Source organism: Pseudophryne corroboree, chromosome 7 (assembly GCF_028390025.1).
Source record: "Pseudophryne corroboree isolate aPseCor3 chromosome 7, aPseCor3.hap2, whole genome shotgun sequence".
Classification (NCBI taxonomy): domain Eukaryota; kingdom Metazoa; phylum Chordata; class Amphibia; order Anura; family Myobatrachidae; genus Pseudophryne; species Pseudophryne corroboree.
The window spans coordinates 506,076,633-506,098,830 of NC_086450.1; the positions used below are offsets into that span (position 1 = coordinate 506,076,633).

The following is a 22,198-nucleotide window of genomic DNA, read 5'->3' on the forward strand; positions in this document are numbered from 1 at the left end:
TCCGGAGGTGCCGTGAGTAGGGGAGGGGCAGGTACGGGTGGTGCGGCGGATGGGGAAGAGGGTCCGGAGGTGCTGCAGGTGGTGGAGGGGCAGGTGGAGAAGGGGTGGGTGAGGGGGGCACCGCGGATGGAGGAGGGTGTCTGCAGATGCTGCGGGTGGAGGGGGGGCAGGTGTGGGTGGAGACATATATGGGGGGTGGATGGTGGAGGGGGTCTGGAGGTGCTGTGGGTGGTGGAGGGGCAGAGGAGTGGAAGCGGCGGGTGGTGTAGGGGGTCTGAGGCACAGCGTGTGGGGGAGGGGTGGGGTGCCGCATGTGGTAGAGGGGAAGGTGCGGAGGTGTGGTGCATTGGGGAGGGGTCTGGAGGCGCTACGGGTACTGTACCTGCCAAAAAGGTAGTTGGAGGGTATGCAGTAACAGGGCCAGGACAGGGGTGACAGGGTCAGGACAGGGGTGACGGGGCCAGGACAGGGGTGACAGGGTCAGAATATGGGTGACAGGGTCAGAACAGGGGTGACGGGGCCAGAACAGGGGCAACAGGGCCAGGACAGAAATTACAGGGACAGGATAGGGGTGACATGGCCATGGTAGGGGCGGCAGGACCAGGACAGGGGTGACAGGGCCAGTAAAGGGTTGACAGGGCAAGCACAGGGGTGACAGGGCCTGGATAGGGGTGACAGGGCCAGGATAAGGGTGACAGGGCCAGGATAACGGTGACAGGGACATGACAGAACACAGGGCATGGGAGAGATTGATATTAGGGACAGAACAGTGGTGACAGATAGATGTGTCTTACCGGAGTCACTGCTGCTGGCTGCTGCTGTTACACTCCAACCTGTTGGGATCTGCTGCTGGTGGAGACTTGGCATGGCTGACTCTCTCAGGCTGGAGTTCTGCTTCCTCTGCCCGTCCGCATCCATCCCCCCCTCCTCAGTCACACACCGCAGACCTCGCGCAGCAGCCGGGCACTGTGGTAAGGGGAGACTGGGAATGACTGGTTAGCCCCCAGGAGACGCTGTGGCTGGAGGGAGGAGGGGGTCGGAGCCTGCAAGCAGTGCGGACTTCTGCAGCGCTGCCCGCCAGCTAAAGTGTGTGAAGGAGCTGGGCGCACCTCACTGCGGGCGGCAGCACTGCAGCTAGCGGTGGGGTTGCCGGGGCTGGAGATAACAGAGGCAGTATGGAACCTGCACAGCGGCAGGTGCCCCACAAAACAGCAGCTAAGAAGCGTGGAGTGTGGCAGAAAGTGACGCTCCTCCGCGCCAGAGAGACCCTGCTAAGTATGCTGATGTGGGGGGTCAAGCACACAGTGAGCCGGTGCCCGTCTGTCTGTACGGCATACCCCCTAACACACCCCCACACCTCCCAACCGTCCCGATTTTTGCGGGACAGTCCCATTGTTTAGGGTCTGTCCCGCTGTCCCACCCGCGGGCCACGGTGTCCCGCGGTGGTGGTGGTATTGGGGGGGGGGGGGGGGGCGGCAGTTGGGAAGCTCCAGTACTCTCAGTTTTGCTTAGCAGAGCAGCGGTGAATTTAGTGGAGACAGAGGGAGAGGGGGCATCAGGGGGTACGGATTAAGGGGGGTTCCGGCAGCAGAGCCGGATTAAGGGGGGGCAGGGGGTACGTACCATGGGCCCCACAGTTTTAGGGGGCCCCCCCAGCTGGAGTAGCTCTGTCCCAGCTCTGAAGCTCCCCGTCCTGCCAGTAACAGCATTGTGCTACAGTCAGCAGACGCTGCTGCGTGCCGGCAGGTCTGTGGTGTTGCAGGGACGCTGCTGTGTGTCGGCAGGTCTGTGGTGTTGCAGGGAGGCTGCTGCGTGTTGGCAGGTCTGTGGTGTTGCAGGGAGGCTGCTGCGTGTTGGCAGGTCTGTGGTGTTGCAGGGAGGCTGCTGCGTGTCGGCAGGTCTGTGGTGTTGCAGGGAGGCTGCTGCGTGTCGGCAGGTCTGTGGTGTTGCAGGGAGGCTGCTGCGTGTCGGCAGGTCTGTGGTGTTGCAGGGACGCTGCTGCGTGTCGGCAGGTCTGTGGTGTTACAGGGAGGCTGCTGCGTGTTGGCAGGTCTGTGGTGTTGCAGGGAGGCTGCTGCGTGTTGGCAGGTCTGTGGTGTTGCAGGGACGCTGCTGCATGTTGGCAGGTCTGTGGTATTGCAGGTAGGCTGCTGCGTGTTGGCAGGTCTGTGGTATTGCAGGGACGCTGCTGCGTGTCGGCAGGTCTGTGGTGTTGCAGGGAGGCTGCTGCGTGTAGTCAGGTCTGTGGTGTTGCAGGGAGGCTGCTGCGTGTTGGCAGGTCTGTGGTGTTGCAGGGAGGCTGCTGCGTGTTGGCAGGTCTGTGGTGTTGCAGGGAGGCTGCTGCGTGTCGGCAGGTCTGTGGTGTTGCAGGGAGGCTGCTGCGTGTTGGCAGGTCTGTGGTGTTGCAGGGACGCTGCTGCGTGTCGGCAGGTCTGTGGTGTTGCAGGGACGCTGCGGCGTGTCGGCAGGTCTGTGGTGTTGCAGGGAGGCTGCTGCGTGTTGGCAGGTCTGTGGTGTTACAGGGAGGCTGCTGCGTGTCGGCAGGTCTGTGGTGTTGCAGGGAGGCTGCTGCGTGTCGGCAGGTCTGTGGTGTTGCAGGGAGGCTGCTGCGTGTTGGCAGGTCTGTGGTGTTGCAGGGAGGCTGCTGCGTGTTGACAGGTCTGTGGTGTTGCAGGGAGGCTGCTGCGTGTTGGCAGGTCTGTGGTGTTGCAGGGAGGCTGCTGCGTGTTGGCAGGTCTGTGGTGTTGCAGGGAGGCTGCTGCGTGTTGGCAGGTCTGTGGTGTTGCAGGGAGGCAGCAGTCTCCCTGCTTTCTTCTGCCTGTGCAGGTGTGTAGGGGAAGTGACCACCTCCTCTGGATTTACCTCTAGCTGAGGGGCCAAAATCCCATTTAAAAAAAATGACTGTAATTTGCATAAGGGGGCGTGGCTTCGCGGTGCGATTAGGCCACGCCCCCAATCTCACAGCAGGCACAGCAATGAGATAGGGCTCCTTGTCTTAAGTGCCCTGGGCCCCCCAGACTCATAATCTGCCCCTGGGGGCATGCCAGCAGCTCACAGAGCGCTGGGCATGGCCCCTCACTGACGAAAATGGGTGCCCTCCCGTGAAGCCACGCCCCTTTCGTTGGTCACGCCCCTTTTCGCTGTGTGGTGTTTTGTGTGTGTGTGTGTGTGTGTGTGTGTGTGTGTGTGTGTGTGTGTCCCCCTCCTGTCTGAAGAAAGCTGGGAGGTATCACCTCTGCCTGTGACATGGCCATACCATCTGCTTCTGCTGCTGGTCTCCTATAGATTTGCCCAGATCTGTGACTCATTTGAATAACTCCACCCACCACTGTAACTCCGCCCAGCGTTACAGGCACAGAGTCACAGATTAAGGCAAATATATAGGAGATATATATATATATACATATACATACATACATACATACATACATACACACTAGAGATGAGCGCCTGAAATTTTTCGGGTTTTGTGTTTTGGTTTTGGGTTCGGTTCCGCGGCCGTGTTTTGGGTTCGAACGCGTTTTGGCAAAACCTCACCGAATTATTTTTGTCGGATTCGGGTGTGTTTTGGATTCGGGTGTTTTTTTCCAAAAACACTAAAAAACAGCTTAAATCATAGAATTTGGGGGTCATTTTGATCCCAAAGTATTATTAACCTCAAAAACCATAATTTACACTCATTTTCAGTCTATTCTGAATACCTCACACCTCACAATATTATTTTTAGTCCTAAAATTTGCACCGAGGTCGCTGTGTGAGTAAGATAAGCGACCCTAGTGGCCGACACAAACACCGGGCCCATCTAGGAGTGGCACTGCAGTGTCACGCAGGATGGCCCTTCCAAAAAACCCTCCCCAAACAGCACATGACGCAAAGAAAAAAAGAGGCGCAATGAGGTAGCTGACTGTGTGAGTAAGATTAGCGACCCTAGTGGCCGACACAAACACCGGGCCCATCTAGGAGTGGCACTGCAGTGTCACGCAGGATGTCTCTTCCAAAAAACCCTCCCCAAACAGCACATGACGCAAAGAAAAAAAGAGGCGCAATGAGGTAGCTGTGTGAGTAAGATTAGCGACCCTAGTGGCCGACACAAACACCGGGCCCATCTAGGAGTGGCACTGCAGTGTCACGCAGGATGTCCCTTCCAAAAAACCCTCCCCAATCAGCACATGATGCAAAGAAAAAGAAAAGAAAAAAGAGGTGCAAGATGGAATTATCCTTGGGCCCTCCCACCCACCCTTATGTTGTATAAACAAAACAGGACATGCACACTTTAACCAACCCATCATTTCAGTGACAGGGTCTGCCACACGACTGTGACTGATATGACGGGTTGGTTTGGACCCCCCCCAAAAAAGAAGCAATTAATCTCTCCTTGCACAAACTGGCTCTACAGAGGCAAGATGTCCACCTCATCTTCACCCTCCGATATATCACCGTGTACATCCCCCTCCTCACAGATTATCAATTCGTCCCCACTGGAATCCACCATCTCAGCTCCCTGTGTACTTTGTGGAGGCAATTGCTGCTGGTCAATGTCTCCGCGGAGGAATTGATTATAATTCATTTTAATGAACATCATCTTCTCCACATTTTCTGGATGTAACCTCGTACGCCGATTGCTGACAAGGTGAGCGGCGGCACTAAACACTCTTTCGGAGTACACACTTGTGGGAGGGCAACTTAGGTAGAATAAAGCCAGTTTGTGCAAGGGCCTCCAAATTGCCTCTTTTTCCTGCCAGTATAAGTACGGACTGTGTGACGTGCCTACTTGGATGCGGTCACTCATATAATCCTCCACCATTCTATCAATGTTGAGAGAATCATATGCAGTGACAGTAGACGACATGTCCGTAATCGTTGTCAGGTCCTTCAGTCCGGACCAGATGTCAGCATCAGCAGTCGCTCCAGACTGCCCTGCATCACCGCCAGCGGGTGGGCTCGGAATTCTGAGCCTTTTCCTCGCACCCCCAGTTGCGGGAGAATGTGAAGGAGGAGATGTTGACAGGTCGCGTTCCGCTTGACTTGACAATTTTGTCACCAGCAGGTCTTTCAACCCCAGCAGACCTGTGTCTGCCGGAAAGAGAGATCCAAGGTAGGCTTTAAATCTAGGATCGAGCACGGTGGCCAAAATGTAGTGCTCTGATTTCAACAGATTGACCACCCGTGAATCCTTGTTAAGCGAATTAAGGGCTGCATCCACAAGTCCCACATGCCTAGCGGAATCGCTCCGTGTTAGCTCCTTCTTCAATGCCTCCAGCTTCTTCTGCAAAAGCCTGATGAGGGGAATGACCTGACTCAGGCTGGCAGTGTCTGAACTGACTTCACGTGTGGCAAGTTCAAAGGGCATCAGAACCTTGCACAACGTTGAAATCATTCTCCACTGACACTTGAGACAGGTGCATTCCATCTCCTATATCGTGCTCAATTGTATAGGCTTGAATGGCCTTTTGCTGCTCCTCCAACCTCTGAAGCATATAGAGGGTTGAATTCCACCTCGTTACCACTTCTTGCTTCAGATGATGGCAGGGCAGGTTCAGTAGTTTTTGGTGGTGCTCCAGTCTTCTGTACGTGGTGCCTGTACGCCGAAAGTGTCCCGCAATTTTTCTGGCCACCGACAGCATCTCTTGCACGCCCCTGTCGTTTTTTAAAAAATTCTGCACCACCAAATTCAAGGTATGTGCAAAACATGGGACGTGCTGGAATTTGCCCATATTTAATGCACACACAATATTGCTGGCGTTGTCCGATGCCACAAATCCACAGGAGAGTCCAATTGGGGTAAGCCATTCCGCGATGATCTTCCTCAGTTGCCGTAAGAGGTTTTCAGCTGTGTGCGTATTCTGGAAAGCGGTGATACAAAGCGTAGCCTGCCTAGGAAAGAGTTGGCGTTTGCGAGATGCTGCTACTGGTGCCGCCGCTGCTGTTCTTGCGGCGGGAGTCCATACATCTACCCAGTGGGCTGTCACAGTCATATAGTCCTGACCCTGCCCTGCTCCACTTGTCCACATGTCCGTGGTTAAGTGGACATTGGGTACAACTGCATTTTTTAGGACACTGGTGAGTCTTTTTCTGACGTCCGTGTACATTCTCGGTATCGCCTGCCTAGAGAAGTGGAACCTAGATGGTATTTGGTAACGGGGGCACACTGCCTCAATAAATTGTCTAGTTCCCTGTGAACTAACGGCGGATACCGGACGCACGTCTAACACCAACATAGTTGTCAAGGACTCAGTTATCCGCTTTGCAGTAGGATGACTGCTGTGATATTTCATCTTCCTCGCAAAGGACTGTTGAACAGTCAATTGCTTACTGGAAGTAGTACAAGTGGGCTTACGACTTCCCCTCTGGGATGACCATCGACTCCCAGCGGCAACAACAGCAGCGCCAGCAGCAGTAGGCGTTACACGCAAGGATGCATCGGAGTAATCCCAGGCAGGAGAGGACTCGTCAGACTTGCCAGTGACATGGCCTGCAGGACTATTGGCATTCCTGGGGAAGGAGGAAATTGACACTGAGGGAGTTGGTGGGGTGGTTTGCGTGAGCTTGGTTACAAGAGGAAGGGATTTACTGGTCAGTGGACTGCTTCCGCTGTCACCCAAAGTTTTTGAACTTGTCACTGACTTATTATGAATGCGCTGCAGGTGACGTATAAGGGAGGATGTTCCGAGGTGGTTAACGTCCTTACCCCTACTTATTACAGCTTGACAAAGGGAACACACGGCTTGACACCTGTTGTCCGCATTTCTGGTGAAATACCTCCACACCGAAGAGCTGATTTTTTTGGTATTTTCACCTGGCATGTCAACGGCCATATTCCTCCCACGGACAACAGGTGTCTCCCCGGGTGCCTGACTTAAACAAACCACCTCACCATCAGAATCCTTCTGGTCAATTTCCTCCCCAGCGCCAGCAACACCCATATCCTCCTCATCCTGGTGTACTTCAACACTGACATCTTCAATCTGACTATCAGGAACTGGACTGCGGGTGCTCCTTCCAGCACTTGCAGGGGGCATGCAAATAGTGGAAGGCGCATGCTCTTCACGTCCAGTGTTGGGAAGGTCAGGCATCGCAACCGACACAATTGGACTCTCCTTGTGGATTTGGGATTTCAAAGAACGCACAGTTCTTTGCGGTGCTTTTGCCAGCTTGAGTCTTTTCAGTTTTCTAGCGAGAGGCTGAGTGCTTCCATCCTCATGTGAAGCTGAACCACTAGCCATGAACATAGGCCAGGGCCTCAGCCGTTCCTTGCCACTCCGTGTGGTAAATGGCATATTGGCAAGTTTACGCTTCTCCTCCGACAATTTTATTTTAGGTTTTGGAGTCCTTTTTTTTCTGATATTTGGTGTTTTGGATTTGACATGCTCTGTACTATGACATTGGGCATCGGCCTTGGCAGACGACGTTGCTGGCATTTCATCGTCTCGGCCATGACTAGTGGCAGCAGCTTCAGCACGAGGTGGAAGTGGATCTTGATCTTTCCCTAATTTTGGAACCTCAACTTTTTTGTTCTCCATATTTTATAGGCAGAACTAAAAGGCACCTCAGGTAAACAATGGAGATGGATGGATTGGATACTAGTATACAATTATGGACGGACTGCCACGGTTAGGTGGTATAAAAAAACCACGGTTAGGTGGTATATATTATAATAATACAATTATGGATGGACGGACTGCCTGCCGAGTTCCGACACAGAGGTAGCCACAGCCGTGAACTACCGCACTGTACACTGGTTGATAAAGAGATAGTAGTATACTCGTAACAACTAGTATGACTGACTATGACGGTATAAAGAATGAAAAAAAAACCACGGTTAGGTGGTATATATTGTAATACAATTATGGATGGACGGACTGCCTGCCGAGTTCCGACACAGAGGTAGCCACAGCCGTGAACTACCGCACTGTACACTGGTTGATAAAGAGATAGTAGTATACTCGTAACAACTAGTATGACTGACTATGACGGTATAAAGAATGAAAAAAAAACCACGGTTAGGTGGTATATATTATAATACAATTATGGATGGACGGACTGCCTGCCGACTGCCGACACAGAGGTAGCCACAGCCGTGAACTACCGCACTGTACACTGGTTGATAAAGAGATAGTAGTATACTCGTAACAACTAGTATGACACTATGACGGTATAAAGAATGAAAAAAAAACCACGGTTAGGTGGTATATATTATAATACAATTATGGATGGACGGACTGCCTGCCGACTGCCGACACAGAGGTAGCCACAGCCGTGAACTACCGCACTGTACACTGGTTGATAAAGAGATAGTAGTATACTCGTAACAACTAGTATGACACTATGACGGTATAAAGAATGAAAAAAAAACCACGGTTAGGTGGTATATATTATAATACAATTATGGATGGACGGACTGCCTGCCGAGTGCCGACACAGAGGTAGCCACAGCCGTGAACTACCGCACTGTACACTGGTTGATAAAGAGATAGTAGTATACTCGTAACAACTAGTATGACTGACTATGACGGTATAAAGAATGAAAAAAAAACCACGGTTAGGTGGTATATATTATAATACAATTATGGATGGACGGACTGCCTGCCGACTGCCGACACAGAGGTAGCCACAGCCGTGAACTACCGCACTGTACACTGGTTGATAAAGAGATAGTAGTATACTCGTAACAACTAGTATGACACTATGACGGTATAAAGAATGAAAAAAAAAACACGGTTAGGTGGTATATATTATAATAATACAATTATGGATGGACGGACTGCCTGCCGACTGCCGACACAGAGGTAGCCACAGCCGTGAACTACCGCACTGTACACTGGTTGATAAAGAGATAGTAGTATACTCGTAACAACTAGTATGACTATGACGACGGTATAAAGAAAGAAAAAAAAATACCACGGTTAGGTGGTATATAATTATACAATTATGGATGGACGGACTGCCTGCCGAGTGCCGACTGCCGACACAGAGGTAGCCACAGCCGTGAACTACCGCACTGTACTGTGTCTGCTGCTAATATAGACTGGTTGATAAAGAGATAGTATACAACAATATACTACTATACTGGTGGTCAGGCACTGGTCACCACTAGTCACACTGGCAGTGGCACTCCTGCAGCAAAAGTGTGCACTGTTTAATTTTAAATTAATATAATATTATGTACTCCTGGCTCGGCTCCTGCTATAACAACCTGCAGTGCTCCCCAGTCTCCCCCACAATTATTATAAGCTTTTATACATTGATGTGCAGCACACTGGGCTGAGCTGAGTGCACACAGGCTGAGTCACACTGTGTGACTGCTGTGTATCGTTTTTTTCAGGCAGAGAACGGATATAGCAGAGAACGGATATATTAAATAAAAGTTAACTTAACAACAACTGCACTGGTCACTGTGGTAAACTCTGTCTGCACAATCTCTCTCTCTTCTAATCTATTCTAATGGAGAGGACGCCAGCCACGTCCTCTCCCTATCAATCTCAATGCACGTGTGAAAATGGCGGCGACGCGCGGCTCCTTATATAGAATCCGAGTCTCGCGAGAATCCGACAGCGTCATGATGACGTTCGGGCGCGCTCGGGTTAACCGAGCAAGGCGGGAAGATCCGAGTCGCTCGGACCCGTGAAAAAAAAAGTGAAGTTCGTGCGGGTTCGGATTCAAAGAAACCGAACCCGCTCATCTCTAATACACACGCACGCACACACACACACACACACACACACACACGGGCAGTACGGATGGTGTAATGGTTACACCACTGCCTCACAGCACTGAGGTCATGGATTCGATTCCCACCGTTGCCCCAACTGTGTGGAGTTTATATATTCTCCCTGTACTTGCGTAGGTTTCCTCCGGGTACTCCGGTTTCCTCCCACAATCCAAAAATATACTGGTAGGTTAATTGGCTCCTAACAAAATTAACCCTAGCATGAATGTGTGTGCGTGTACAAGTGATAGGGAATATAGATTGTAAGCTCCACTGGGGCAGGGACTGATGTGAATGGGCAAATATTCTCTGTACAGCGCTGCGGAATATGTGTGCGCTATATAAATAACTGCTAGTAATAATAATTTTATATATATCATTATGTGTGTGTGTGTGTGTGTGGTGCACCTTCAATGAGAATGGGGTGCCAATGGCCACAAAGGGGGTCCTTTGCCCTCCTCAGCACAGTCCCTTAGCAGCTGACCTAAGTCCCTCCAAAAAGACCAGGCCTGGGAAATTACCTGCTCCCCTTCTTCTCAGCGCCCCTGCTTACTACTGTATTCTCAGTATATGCTTGACCGTGTTGACGATTTGCAAAAATCTGTATGTACAGTATATGCATATAGGTTTTTTTTCTTTTAATGAGCAATGCATGAAAGCAAACGTATGTGTAATTGTATATAAGCCCTATGGGAAGATGTTTCAAGCCTTGGAGAAAGATAAAGTGGAGCAGTAGCGCAAAGCACCCAATCATTGTCTAACTGTCATTTCAAAGGCTGTGCTACACAAATCACAGCTGGAAGCTGATTGGTTGCTTCCTGATACATCTTCTCCCTTTTGAGTTTGTTGCTGCTGGTTCTATGGTTTGATAAAGCCTAATATTTATCTTACTTAAAACCCTTTAAAAGGTCGAAGAACACAGTACGCTATTGACGCATGGAATACTGTAAGGGTACGCACGTTGCGTAACAATCGCTTAGCCGTAGTCGAGACGCTCAAGCGTCACGTTCGCTTACGGCCAAGAGATCACAGGCAGGCACGCTATAGGCTGCCGATTACCGTAATGATACGCTATTAGCGTAGCGGACGCTCGGGACCACGAGGAGATCACAAGCGGCGCAGACGCTCACAGTGTTAAACCTTTATAACTATACCATGAACAATGTATTTATGCAGTAAACCTTGGTGCAGTGATAGGATGTAAATGTAACACAGTGTAACCTTATTACCTTGAAAGCTGTACGAGCGTCTCCGATGCTCTGAGAATACTTAGAAATATAAGAAATACACAGATACCGATCTTAGGTTCTAACACCTTATATGAACATTCTATTTGCAAAAGAATAATACAATACAAGTCATACACTACCAATATAACATAGACTAACTAACCAGATAACTACACATGAAATACAATAACAGCACAATAACACTTTAAGAGGAAAAGAGAGGGAAAAGGGGAGAAGAGAGAGAGAGATATGGCTCACAACAACAATAAAGACGATATGATTGCGGAGAAACTTACGCACAAGGGGAAACAATCGCATGCGCCTCCTGGATATCGAGCTCCCGATTATCAGTGATGAGAACCGTTGAAGAGAATAGAGAGCTGGATCAGGTCGGCTTGTCCTTTTATACCCTACACACAATACAGTACAATGGTCCCTATATTCTTATTGTTCATTGGTCACAGGAATTCGTCTTCGCATTATAACAAAAGGTCATAGGTTGATTCATACAGGTGGGCTGTGACTATTTCCAACTGCTCAGGTGGGTGGGAAACTAGGTTTCCCGCCGCATGGATAATAAAGTGCAAATATAGTAAAAGTCCATAAACTTCTTATGTCCATAACTATTCGCACGAGCGATTAATCAGCTTCAAACCAACACCGGAATATTGCTAATTAAATACTCTTCCGATGGATACTAAACACCACTGTATAACCTCTGTCTGACCCTTCGTATCAAACAAAGAGGGATCTCTTTGTCTGTGAACATGCTATATTAACTAAACTTTCAGATTCTATCAAAGGGACCATAATCTACAAAATACATTATATGGTAAAAATATGTAACGATCGAGTCGCACGCTAGGCGCACATAAACTCTACCGTAAATGCGCATACCGTGCGCCTGCGGGTGCACGCAACAGCGAGTATGCGCATGCACGGGAGAGCGTACGCATGCGCAGCGGGGACACGTATGAGGTGCAAATATGGCAGTGTGCATCATGATATTTTTCTGACTTTGACAGTCCACCCTTTGGCAGTCACCAATAACTGCCACTTTCTAAAACATTTCAAAACGAGAAAAATATATATATGTCATGTGTAAATATTTCTATGGTTGGGTAGGGGAGGAGAGGAGAAGGTGAGAAAAGGGTATGCCCTAGTGAGATAGCAGAAGCATGTGTGTATGAGTCCATGTTTGGAGGGTCATGTATCATCGTGCCGTACGTGTTTTAAATCAAGCTTCGAGGTATTGCGAAGTATACATTTGAATTCCTTCTTATCCCATATTAAGGGTCTGTGGACGGGCTGTCAAACTTTACCGAGCTCTTTTCGGCTTTTAGTTGCAACAAAATGGGGGAGCACATTTTAGTTGATGATACATGAGTGGGGGGGGATATGTGAGTGCTGATATCTGTGCCTGTATTCCCTATCGTCTATGTGTGTCATTACCTGAAGGTTGTAGAGATGAAGATAAAGAACACTTATGGTAAATGCATTGATAAACTATGTGAGTTTAATATACATTTGTTGGTTTAAGTCTTGTCTGAAGTCTTGTCTGAAGTCTCCTTTGGGCTTTTGCTATTAACGGCATGCAAAAAGCCTTGTCAATGTCCATAGACTTACAAAAAAAAGTTGGGCTAGCGTAAATTTAAAATTTCTAGGGAAACTGGGGGTCTATGGCATAGTCCATCTGTTTGTCTGTGTACAAGGTTGTCAAACTTCTTCTTTAGTCCATCTGTTGTCTGTATACAAGGTCGTCAAATTCCTCTTCCAAGCGGGTCTTTTTACCTTGGAAAAAAACGAGAAACAGGTGAAAGAAACGGACCGTAGAATCGCATTTTCATCACATCATTGTCTCTGTAGTTGGGTCATAAATCAAATCCATTGGAATTATAATGTTCTCACTCCTTAGACTCATTACTTTAGTACTTTGTTTACACTTCGTTAATGCCTGAACGCATCTAAATATCAAACCAATCGATATGACAACACCCAGGATACATAGAAGAAACTTCCCTCCATCCATTATGACTACTTGAGCCCATTCTCCTAAACCATAGAACCAATTTCGCGGGTTCAACCATGACACCCAACCGGTCAGCTCATTACCCACAGCAGCAAGGGTGAGATTATGTCTCCTGCGAAATTCCCACTTTAATTGGAGAATGTCGTCCATCTTTTGGTCTATGACCTCGACCGGGTTATCGGTGCTATTCGTAATATAAGTGCAGCATTTTACGCCGTACTGCGTTGCCAGTGTGACACAATATCCGCCTGTCACTGCTGTGAGATAATTAAGAACCATCCTATGCTGAACCAGTTCTGTTTTATAAGCTTGGAGCTCCCTTCCAGTATACCTAAAAGTGTCGTCATACATTTCAGTGATATTGTCTAATAAATTTGCAAGCGCTGATATGTATTTATAGTTCAACACTCCTCTGGCGGTGCGAGTGATGTCTAACGCGAGTAGAACCTGAATCCCGGTGGATTCATGGATCATGTCAGAGGCCGGATGCTCTGTTCTTTCTATTAGATGACGTTTAACGATGTGCTCGTAATGAGTATGAGTATAAGGAGCTTGGGCAACACGGTGAATATCTTTCATTTTTGTATGCTGTACAGTCATTACTTCAGGCAGTACTTTTCCAATATAATACAATCCTTCTGAGTTTGGGGCAAGCCACTTATACGCCTTCCTCCCACATATGAAATATGTATCATCGGGGAGAACATATGGGACGGAGTAGGACATAACCATATTACACATTTTCCATATGAAATTTCCTAGCCCTAATTCTCCCATCTTGTTTAATACACGTATCGGTTTGTACGATATGTGCACAGTATCCTGGTGATACCTCTCCCACTTTCATGGTCTTACTTCCTAGGGTGTACCTATATCGGAAAGATTTTCCACTACCGGCTATGTGGCGTATAAGTTCTGTATCTGTTGGCAATTCGTCTGCTCTATGTGAGAATGTCAATGTCTTGTTATTCCATGACACTTCCCAATTTCCCGGCTTTCGGGGATTGGAAATGTTATAGCACACTAAAGACCTATCCACATGGTATTGGTGGAGCTTTAAACTAGGAGGACTAGAGATACTAAACCTCTTGTCCACCGGCCTCCCACCACTTAACTCAAGTACCTCCCCTATCGTTAAAGGAAATGGTACTAGCCCTGATTTGCTATGGCCTTGAGGTACTTGAGAGCATACCCAACAGTCTGTCTGATTTTGTACTTTACCCACTAAGGAGTGATAGTCACTCAATGGATGCCGGTCCATGTGAATATTAAAACAGGACTGACATTTCTTGATACACCCATCCTCAACTACATTGTCACAGAGTCTACAGATACAGTTCTCTTTTCAGCTAACAATCCTTCACAATGTTTACAAATAACATGGCTGCTAGATCGTTTCCGGTACTCGCCTTTGCTTGGTGATTGTGTTGCTATTGGAAATTTACACCTCCGTCTCGGTCATCGGAACCTTTCTGGATCCTTTCTCGACCTCCATGGTACTCTCGCCGGAACAGACTGCTCTGGTCAACATCATGGTCAACAGGAAAATCCGTATCACAGTCTCTTGGGGCAAGTCCATCTTACAGGAGGAAAAAAGGAGAAATTTGTAATGGGGGTACAGGAAAACATTTTGAGGGGGGGAGAGAAACTTGTTACGATAATTAGTTCTCTAGTCTTGTTGTTCTTCTTGTTCTGCTGTCATCTCAAAGGTGCTGTCTCTCAGTCTTCCAACCGAACACTCTGGTGATACAATATTCCTTCCAAATCAGCGATCTTTCTGTAAGGAGCAAAAATCTTGTATTACCATTTGTCTAACTGATGTGTGACACACCATCTTTAAAACATGAAAACATGAGAAAGAAGAGGGAGAGGAAAAAAACAACAAGAGAGAGAGAACCGTTCATATATGTATATATCACATAAATCAACAATAAACAACAACAGGGGAAAAAAAACATTTTTCAAACATTTAAAAAAAAACTTTGTTCATCAGGCTGTCATATCTACATGTCCAATGGTTTCCTTGCGCAGTCCCTCCCACCAGCACCTCCATACTCCACCCTTTGTATCTGGCCAGGATACATTGATGTGGGTAGGTCATGCTGGGGTTTGGTAGACTTCTGCAAAGACCAAGTAGATATGCAATGTTTGAGTTCTACCAATAATCGTCAGAGATGGGGAGAGAAAAAAACATTTAACAGATACATTTACAACGTTTCACCCGGTCATTCCTGTGTCTTCAGGGAATGACCTCCCAATTTATTAACTATAACCTCAGGCTTACCATCAGTCCTAATGATCACCTTTCCTGATTGCAACTTATAGGTGTAACTCAAAATTTTACATATGTGGTACCTGATTACAATTTCATTTTTCATGTCGTGGTCTAGGGGGTCTGACTTTATGTGGGCTGTTACAGTTACTGGCATAATGCCCTTCTCTTTTACAAAGATAACAAACCCTGGGCTTCTTCCAAGTGTCAGTGATCTGAGGTTTTGGTTGATTTGATGCCTCCTCAAACGCTTGGATGCTCATCACCATCAACCGCTTTCCCTGTACTTCCCTGATTCCTTGGATATCATGGTTATGTTGTTGTCTAGGGGGTTGATATGACTTTTGTATTTCTCTTGATCTGCAATCTCTTGCAAAGTGTCCCTTTTTATGACAATTGTAACAGACTTCCACATTTGAATTTCTCGCAGGGGTTTGGGGCTTATGCTGGAGTGGTCTTGTGGTTAGGGCCTGTATACTTGCGGCCATTAACTTATAACTTTGTGACTCCCTGTATCTGGTAATATTCTGATCATGATCAATAGCGGGCCTCTTTTAATGCAGCCACCGAGATATTTCTCCAGTTTGGGTTGGTGGTCTGTATCCTAGTTCTCAATACCTCCTTTAAACCATTCATTAATACCTTAACCGCTATTTCTCTATGCTGTGCATTAGTTTTGATGTCTGTGATCCCAGTGTTTCTAGCCATTACTTGCAGTGCTCGATTGAAATAATTAGAAATACTTTCCCCTTCGTTTTGTCTTATGGAGAAAATTTCATTCCACTTGACAACGGCAGGGAAATATACTTCCAACTGTCGGTTAATCTGTTTAATACATTCCTGATTGTGTTCCTCCGTTTGAGGTACTTCTGTGTCTAATTGACAATCAGTAATAAATTTCGCAGGGTCAACACTGGAGGGCAAACATGCCCTCAGCACTGTCCGCCAATCTTTGTTGGTGGGTTCTGTGGCGTTTCCTAGTTCTTTAATAAACCTTTGACATGCGACTAGATTTTTCCTAGGATCAGGAAATTCAGACATAATTGATCTTAATTCGGTCCGGGACCAGAGACAGCGCATTGCACTGTCCTTGACGGGAATGATTCCCTGATCGTCAGTCTTCCCATTGGGGATTGTGTTCATCCTGACAGGATCAAGTTCAACTACATCATCTTGTGTTGGTCTTACAATATGGGGCACATTTGTTTGTGCGTGATATAAAACATTGTACGTACCTGTGGACACGACCTCACCTGACCCTCTGTTTGGGGGTTTGATTATTGCCTTTACCGATTTGGTCGCGTCCACCTGGATGTCTTGTGTGATGGCTGCTGGAAGAGGTGCCGACATCGTGCTGGGCTCACTTTCTTGTTTGTATTCCTGAGAGAAGTTTGACATGGGGTGCGACTTGCACGGGTTAACATTTGTAATTTTTACACTTTCATTTTCATAAACATTATTACATTTTACACTTTCATTCTTAATACAGTTACTAAGTGCATTTTTATCGTACAACATTGTGCCTTTCTCCGCAACCATAATCCTCTCCATTGCCATGTCTCTCCTCCCAAGATGAGCGTCAGATATGTCAGTTAAACTTCTTTGCATTTCACTTTCCTGTTGCCACAATTTTAAATAGTCATAATGTTTGATCCGTCTCTTTGCTGATTTAATGAGACCTATCCTTCTCCTTAGATTTTGTAACACATCTGGGCTAAAGCTGCCTACTCTTGGGAACTTCTCCCCGTCATGTACAGTCATTCTTTCCCATTCATCACATAAAACTTCTGTGTGAGAACCGTATTTTTCACACATTACATACCTTGCCGACCCGATTGGTCGGTTTACTAAATCAACCCGAACCAAGGTTGATCGCCCCCTACCTGAACAACTGGCCCCCATAACTTGCAGGTGTTGCTTTTACTACCTCTGACCTTAATCAGGGTCTTCAGTGAACCCTTACAAAAACCAAGATGTCCGGGGCAGGCCGGCGGCGAAGTTTACCGAGTACTCCACTCACTCCTCGCCCACGTTGGCCAGTACTGCAATCACTGTATCCAGAGCTGTTGTACCCAACCTAGGGCCCCTGTGAACCTTTATTTACTGGGGCGTGTTGGACCTACCAGTTCCCAGCAAGTATCGGTTGTTGGATAGTTCCTGAGTGACTAGCGAACCTCCCTTAAAATAAAAAACTTACACAAATCACGTTAGAATGTACAAATAGCGTTTATGACCCCTTCCGTACGCAAATGGTACTGGGTCAGATTACTAACTAATGCACACAATTACGTGCGGTACAATCGTTCAGCACATAAGCAACTAATCTTATGTGCGGAGCGACCTGTGGAATCGAAATTTAGCAGCTGCGAATTCCTTCAGCCTGAGCTTTATGGCCTATATGGGTTCCGCACCAACCCTTCCTGGTGTTGGGCTACTTGTCTCTTATAGCGGACTTCTTTGTCTGCTGTACCTAGACCTCCTGGTCTGTTATAAGACCTCCTGGTCTGCTACAGTATGACCTCCTGGTCTGCTACACTCTAATGCTCTTTATATGTTTAACAAGGGATGCCTCCCAAGCCACCATGCATGTCACTTACACGTATGTACTTCACGAGAACTCGATGATTTCCTGTGGTTCAATCCCAAAAATTGTAGAAACTTATATAATTGCACTCACTCACCACATGTACACTTTTACTTTTGTTTCTATTTCTTTCTATTTCTGCGCAGAAATTTCTTTCCTTTAGACCAGATGAGTCGTAAATTGGAGAAGGATCTATTAGCTTAAATTTCGGACACTAAAATCGACTTGCGCTATTTATCGCGTTGCCACCTTTTCGCCTGTTAAAATAACACTATCGTGTGATTTGAGTTACGTGGGCGTACCCGGACGCTCCGTTGCGTAATATACGCTGCGTGCGTCGGCCTTTGGGTTGCGTACGCGAGTCTCAGCCTTTTGTTAGAGACACGTGTACGCAAGGCAGATATCCACCGTAACACAATTAACACGTTTATCAATGTAGGTGATTCTCGATCATCTACCGAGCACCACACAGATCTCTCCTTGTATCTTTAGGCAAAGCTGTGTGCGTGCTTTACAAATTACCCCTTAAATGTATGACTTTTACTCTTTAACTACTGATAGCAACAAATCTTTCTTAGCCCGTTAACAATTGTGAAATGGCAAACAGGAGAGTGATATGAAAATACACGAATGAAAAGAAATGCAGATATATGCGTGCGTGCGTACGCAAGACAGAAGTAAACAGTTTTAAAAGACACTAGCGTGTTGTTCTTACCTCTGGTTCCGGATTCCTTCAGCACCCTTTACTAAGCGAAGCAGACGCTTATCCGGACAGCACTACGAGGAATATGACCTCCCGTCCTTTGCTGATGGATAATGTCTGCTGAAATTACCTAGTACAGATATGTGAAGGACGGACGAGCCGCCAATTGATAAAGCCTAATATTTATCTTACTTAAAACCCTTTAAAAGGTCGAAGAACACAGTACGCTATTGACGTATGGAATACCGTAAGGGTACGCACGTTGCGTAACAATCGCTTAGCCGTAGTCGAGACGCTCAAGCGTCACGTTCGCTCACGGCCAAGAGATCACAGGCAGGCACGCTATAGGCTGCCGATTACCGTAATGATACGCTATTAGCGTAGCGGACGCTCGGGACCACGAGGAGATCACAAGCGGCGCAGACGCTCACAGTGTTAAACCTTTATAACTATACCATGAACAATGTATTTATGCAGTAAACCTTGGTGCAGTGATAGGATGTAAATGTAACACAGTGTAACCTTATTACCTTGAAAGCTGTACGAGCGTCTCCGACGCTCTGAGAATACTTAGAAATATAAGAAATACACAGATACCGATCTTAGGTTCTAACACCTTATATGAACATTCTATTTGCAAAAGAATAATACAATACAAGTCATACACTACCAATATAACATAGACTAACTAACCAGATAACTACACATGAAATACAATAACAGCACAATAACACTTTAAGAGGAAAAGAGAGGGAAAAGGGGAGAAGAGAGAGAGAGATATGGCTCACAACAACAATAAAGACAATATGATTGCGGAGAAACTTACGCACAAGGGGAAACAATCGCATGCGCCTCCTGGATATCCAGCTCCCGATTATCAGTGATGAGAACCGTTGAAGAGAATAGAGAGCTGGATCAGGTCGGCTTGTCCTTTTATACCCTACACACAATACAGTACAATGGTCCCTATATTCTTATTGTTCATTGGACACAGGAATTCGTCTTCGCATTATAACAAAAGGTCATAGGTTGATTCATACAGGTGGGCTGTGACTATTTCCAACTGCTCAGGTGGGTGGGAAACTAGGTTTCCCGCCGCATGGATAATAAAGTGCAAATATAGTAAAAGTCCATAAACTTCTTATGTCCATAACTATTCGCACGAGCGATTAATCAGCTTCAAACCAACACCGGAATATTGCTAATTAAATACTCTTCCGATGGATACTAAACACCACTGTATAACCTCTGTCTGACCCTTCGTATCAAACAAAGAGGGATCTCTTTGTCTGTGAACATGCTATATTAACTAAACTTTCAGATTCTATCAAAGGGACCATAATCTACAAAATACATTATATGGTAAAAATATGTAACGATCGAGTCACACGCTAGGTGCACATAAACTCTACCGTAAATGCGCATACCGTGCGCCTGCGGGTGCACGCAACAGCGAGTATGCGCATGCACGGCAGAGCGTACGCATGCGCAGCGGGGACACGTATGAGGTGCAAATATGGCAGTGTGCATCATGATATTTTTCTGACTTTGACAGGTTAGTACTAGACTATAACTGCCAATAAATCTGACATGTCACAGATATGTAACCCTGTTCTCTGTATCTATAGGGCAACAAGATGAAGATATGGAAACTGAGTAAATCTTCGAAGACTTACTGTACAGTCACCTTGTTATATCACCTGTACCTGCGACGTCTGTGGAATCATGTGACACATTCTGGAAGTTCAGTTTAGAATCTTCCCCCCAATATCTTTCACATTTAATCCTTTGTAATTAAAGGCCCTAAACCCGTTCTCCACTATTCAGACAGCACTTACGTTGTTTCACCATGATTTCCACCTTAACACAATATTACCCACTAATAATAAGATTATCATTATTGATTTCATATAATTTTTGTAAAAGGACATAATTTTCTTAAATCTTTATTTCTATGGAATAATTGTCTTGACTTGTGTCCATCAGTAGAGAAACACAGAAGATTACAGTAATTTACAGACAGACTGTGTATCCTGCAGTAGATGTCTTGTCTGAGTCTCAGGCTCCCATAGAGTGTAATCTGGCCTGCAGCGCCCCCTAGCCACTTTCTGTGTAAATGCTCCACCTTGTTTATTACTGTGCGCTCACAATTGTACATTTTTATAATAGTAGTGATATAACCCTATGAATATCTGTTTGTAGCAAGCAGACATTGTCTAGGAAGGAGATACTGTATGCAATGTAAAGTAACTGCTAGCAAATACAATGGTGTATTGTGCCCATTTCTGGGTTTGTTCATTAAGCACTGACAGTCAGCAGTGCTAATTTACAGTAGTATCCAACTCACTGCGAGTTGGATACTAAAACACGGGAACAATTCCGCTTTGCTCTGGTGTGGGGACAGCTGATCAGAGCATCATCTCTCCCCGCGATCTCTGACGCTGCTACTTCGGTAGCAATGAATGATACCACTGTGAAGTCTGTACCAGTGTTAGGGGGATATTCAATTAGTAATCCCCACGGCTAATTGCCATGCTAGACTAATTCAATTAGCGGGGATTACCCTGTGCATGAATGCCCGATGTTGGACTGAACAGCTGAGAGGTACAGTCCACAAGAAAATGGATAACGGGTATACCCTGCGGCTAATTGACTATCCCCCTTAGTATGCATACGAGAACTGGGTTCTTGCATGCATTTGAAGAAACCTGCATTCTACGAAGGCATCCAAAAAGAGACATCGGGACTGAAAGGACCTTCTTCGTGGGGGTCGGTATGAACATCTTCTGAAGGTGGTGAAGGTTTCCGCTGTCAAATTCAGAGAATTTTGTATTTTTTGAGTTTGATGAATTTAGGTTCCCATACTATTGTATGGGGACGGCAGACCAGACCGGGACTGAAAGGTAACCAGGAGATATCCCTCATATCCTCTGTGCTCCATTTGTAATGAATGGCCCTGGTACTTACTTTCTCCAAAAGTAAGGGAAAATTGTAATTTTCACTTACTGTACTTTTGTATAAATTAAGGGATAATGAAGACCCCTTACTATAAAGTATACATTGTAATAATCTGCATAGGATATACGATGTACTGTACGGTACATAATTCTAGTAAAGAGTACCTGCCTGTGAGAGCTTACAATATAGAAATTTGTTATGTTCTGTCTATACTGTTCAGTGTATTTCACAAAGTACCTTGTTATTTACTGTTTATACTGTACCAATTATTTTATAATAAAACATTTATTAACTGCAGTATATACTGTATGTCTCACTTTTATTTTATTGTTTTTTGTCTTCGTTTATGTCTCGGTTTGGTGTTACATACCTGTAATATCTCATTCTGACCAGGAGGAGTGCTAGCAGAGTAGTCACCGTGACCTTACAGTAGGTGCAACAGATTTGAATTGCAGCTCATTTGCTGAGTACAGTCATTATGCTCTCAGGAAGACCATGCTTTCACTTTGCGTCTGCACCAGTGCACCACCGGCAGGGATTACTCCCTAGCTGTGGTGCCTGGGATTCAGCCAAATGCCTCAAAGAATAAACTACTAGTTGTCCTATATAACACAGTTACTAGTACCATTCACAAACATAGGTAACTTGATAGATTATGGGATATTTTAAATATCTAATGTCTAGGATTTAGTGTATGACCCATGTAAGCTACGGGCA

General features: G+C 46.4%; 1 protein-coding gene across 5 annotated transcripts in view; it reads left to right on the plus strand.

The window, feature by feature from the left end:
* The window catches only part of LOC134945847 (uncharacterized), an 87,473-nt gene extending 65,692 nt beyond the window's left edge, over positions 1 to 21,781 (plus strand). For all 5 annotated transcript variants that reach the window (XM_063935377.1, XM_063935374.1, XM_063935375.1 and 2 more), the window contains one exon: positions 20,152 to 21,781. In XM_063935377.1, coding sequence (XP_063791447.1) covers positions 20,152 to 20,183 — 32 coding nt within the window. In that variant the 3' untranslated portion in view covers positions 20,184 to 21,781. The remainder of the gene's footprint in view (positions 1 to 20,151) is intronic.
* Positions 21,782 to 22,198: the final 417 nt, after the last annotated feature.